We start from the raw sequence: 1,685 nt of genomic DNA on the forward strand, positions 1-1,685 counted from the left end.
AGATCAAACAGAGGAGCAGCGCCAAGTGTAAAACCGAGGCAAAAGCGCTGGTTTCCTGGCTCACAGAAGCAGAGGCCGGGGGACCTGGTAGGGAGAGGCTGAGGAGCACAGTGAGCTACTAGCTAAGAACAGGTGTTTCCTTACTATTTTCTGATCCTGGTTTGTGGCAACATGTTAGCTGCCCGCATAAGCCCCCTTCGTTGTGAGTTTGTGAGTTCTGCGTGGCCTTTGCAAGGAATTGCCAAGCCCAACAGAGAAGTAGAGGGTTGTGGGAGGAATGTTCAGTGATAACTTGATGTTCATGTTAATTTGAAATAAATGTTTGGGTAGTGTTGAGTCACACATTCCTCTGTATTGAGATTTGTCATGTTTCCCTTAAGGGATGTTAAGCCTGTGCTATCATGATATCTGCTATAAAAAGTGGAAATCACTTTAAGACAATATACATACTGCAAATTAGGATGCTGTTCTTTTTTGTGATTGTAATATGATTGTCATAAAAAAAAATAGCACCCAATTCTCTGGCAGTTTGCAGTTACAACAATTCTAAATTCACCAACAGATTCAGTGAGAGGAGAGCCCTTTAAAGCAATGGCTTGACATTTGTTTTTATCTACAGGATGACTGGGGGGATCTTTGCCAATTGTACCTTCTATCTGAAAGTCAAGTACTTAGCTCGTCAGCAGAAGAAAAAGCTACAAACGGACATTAAGGAGAATGGTGGAAAGTTTTCCTTCTCAATAAATCCTCAGGTATGTATACGTTTTCCAAGAACCGTCTGATCAACATCCTGCACTGTGGGGAGGTGGGCCCTGGTAAGAAGAACGAGCAGAGAAAAGCTGGCAGCAGGAGGTTGGCAATAACGGCAGGGGACTCCATGAAGACAGGAGAACTTGTGGCATTGCAATGTGGATGTTGGGCCGGGGAAGGTGATTGGCAGAAAGGGAGCCTGGGCCTGTCTCTTCCCTGTTGTGAGATGATCCCAGTTGCCTGTGGGACCTGGAAGGATTGGAGCACACTGAAGTTGTAAATAGAAATAATTTCAGACTAGCCAAAAATATCGTTGTGTTAGACTAGGTTGTCTAGAGACACTAAACCAATGATACTCATAGCTGTATAAGAAAGAACTTTGTATCAGTGAGTAATTTTATATCAGGAAGCCATCCAGACTAGTCCGCCTCCAATGGTGGCTGGAGCCCTCTTAACACACAGACAGCTGCGGCCGGTGATGCAGAGAGGTGAAGCAGGGTGCAGAGAAATCTCAGGTGGGTGGGTGCAGAGTCACTGGCTCCAAGGTTGGTGGGAACGTGACCAGGAGTGGCAGCTCTCTAGGTTTGTGACCCTGGAAGCAGATACAGAGCCCCACGGAGGGGGAAGATGAAAGAGGGCTAGAGAAAGAAGTTCTCAGTGTCTCTCCTATAAAAAGGCCACATCCCCCCAAAGGTATCATCAGGCTGTGACCTGACTGATAGGCTGGACTCCAGCCTTCCACTCACACCGATGCAAGTCGATATGAAATCCAGCGGTCACATCTGTCAAAGGAGAAATGCACAGCCTTTGACCAAATGAATCCTGTCGTCAGTGCCCCCCATGCCAACTCTAGTGTCACGAGGGCCTCTGGACGCAGCTCATGGGGGATAGGCACAAGCAACTGTCATCTGAACGCCTGGGTATAACTTGTACCG

The 1,685-nt window shown here is 47.0% G+C and overlaps 1 protein-coding gene across 1 annotated transcript in view; it reads left to right on the forward strand.

Annotated features, from left to right (window-relative positions):
* PARP4 (poly(ADP-ribose) polymerase family member 4) overlaps positions 1-1,685 on the forward strand; it is a 92,156-nt gene that overhangs the window by 6,718 nt on the left and 83,753 nt on the right. Inside the window, exon 2 of the mRNA XM_045294009.1 lies at positions 620-752. Within this exon, the coding sequence (XP_045149944.1) occupies positions 621-752 (132 nt within the window). The 5' untranslated portion in view covers position 620. The remainder of the gene's footprint in view (positions 1-619; positions 753-1,685) is intronic.

Source organism: Echinops telfairi, unplaced genomic scaffold (assembly GCF_000313985.2).
Source record: "Echinops telfairi isolate 266 unplaced genomic scaffold, ASM31398v2 ScPeMD7_2565;HRSCAF=3150, whole genome shotgun sequence".
NCBI lineage: Eukaryota > Metazoa > Chordata > Mammalia > Afrosoricida > Tenrecidae > Echinops > Echinops telfairi.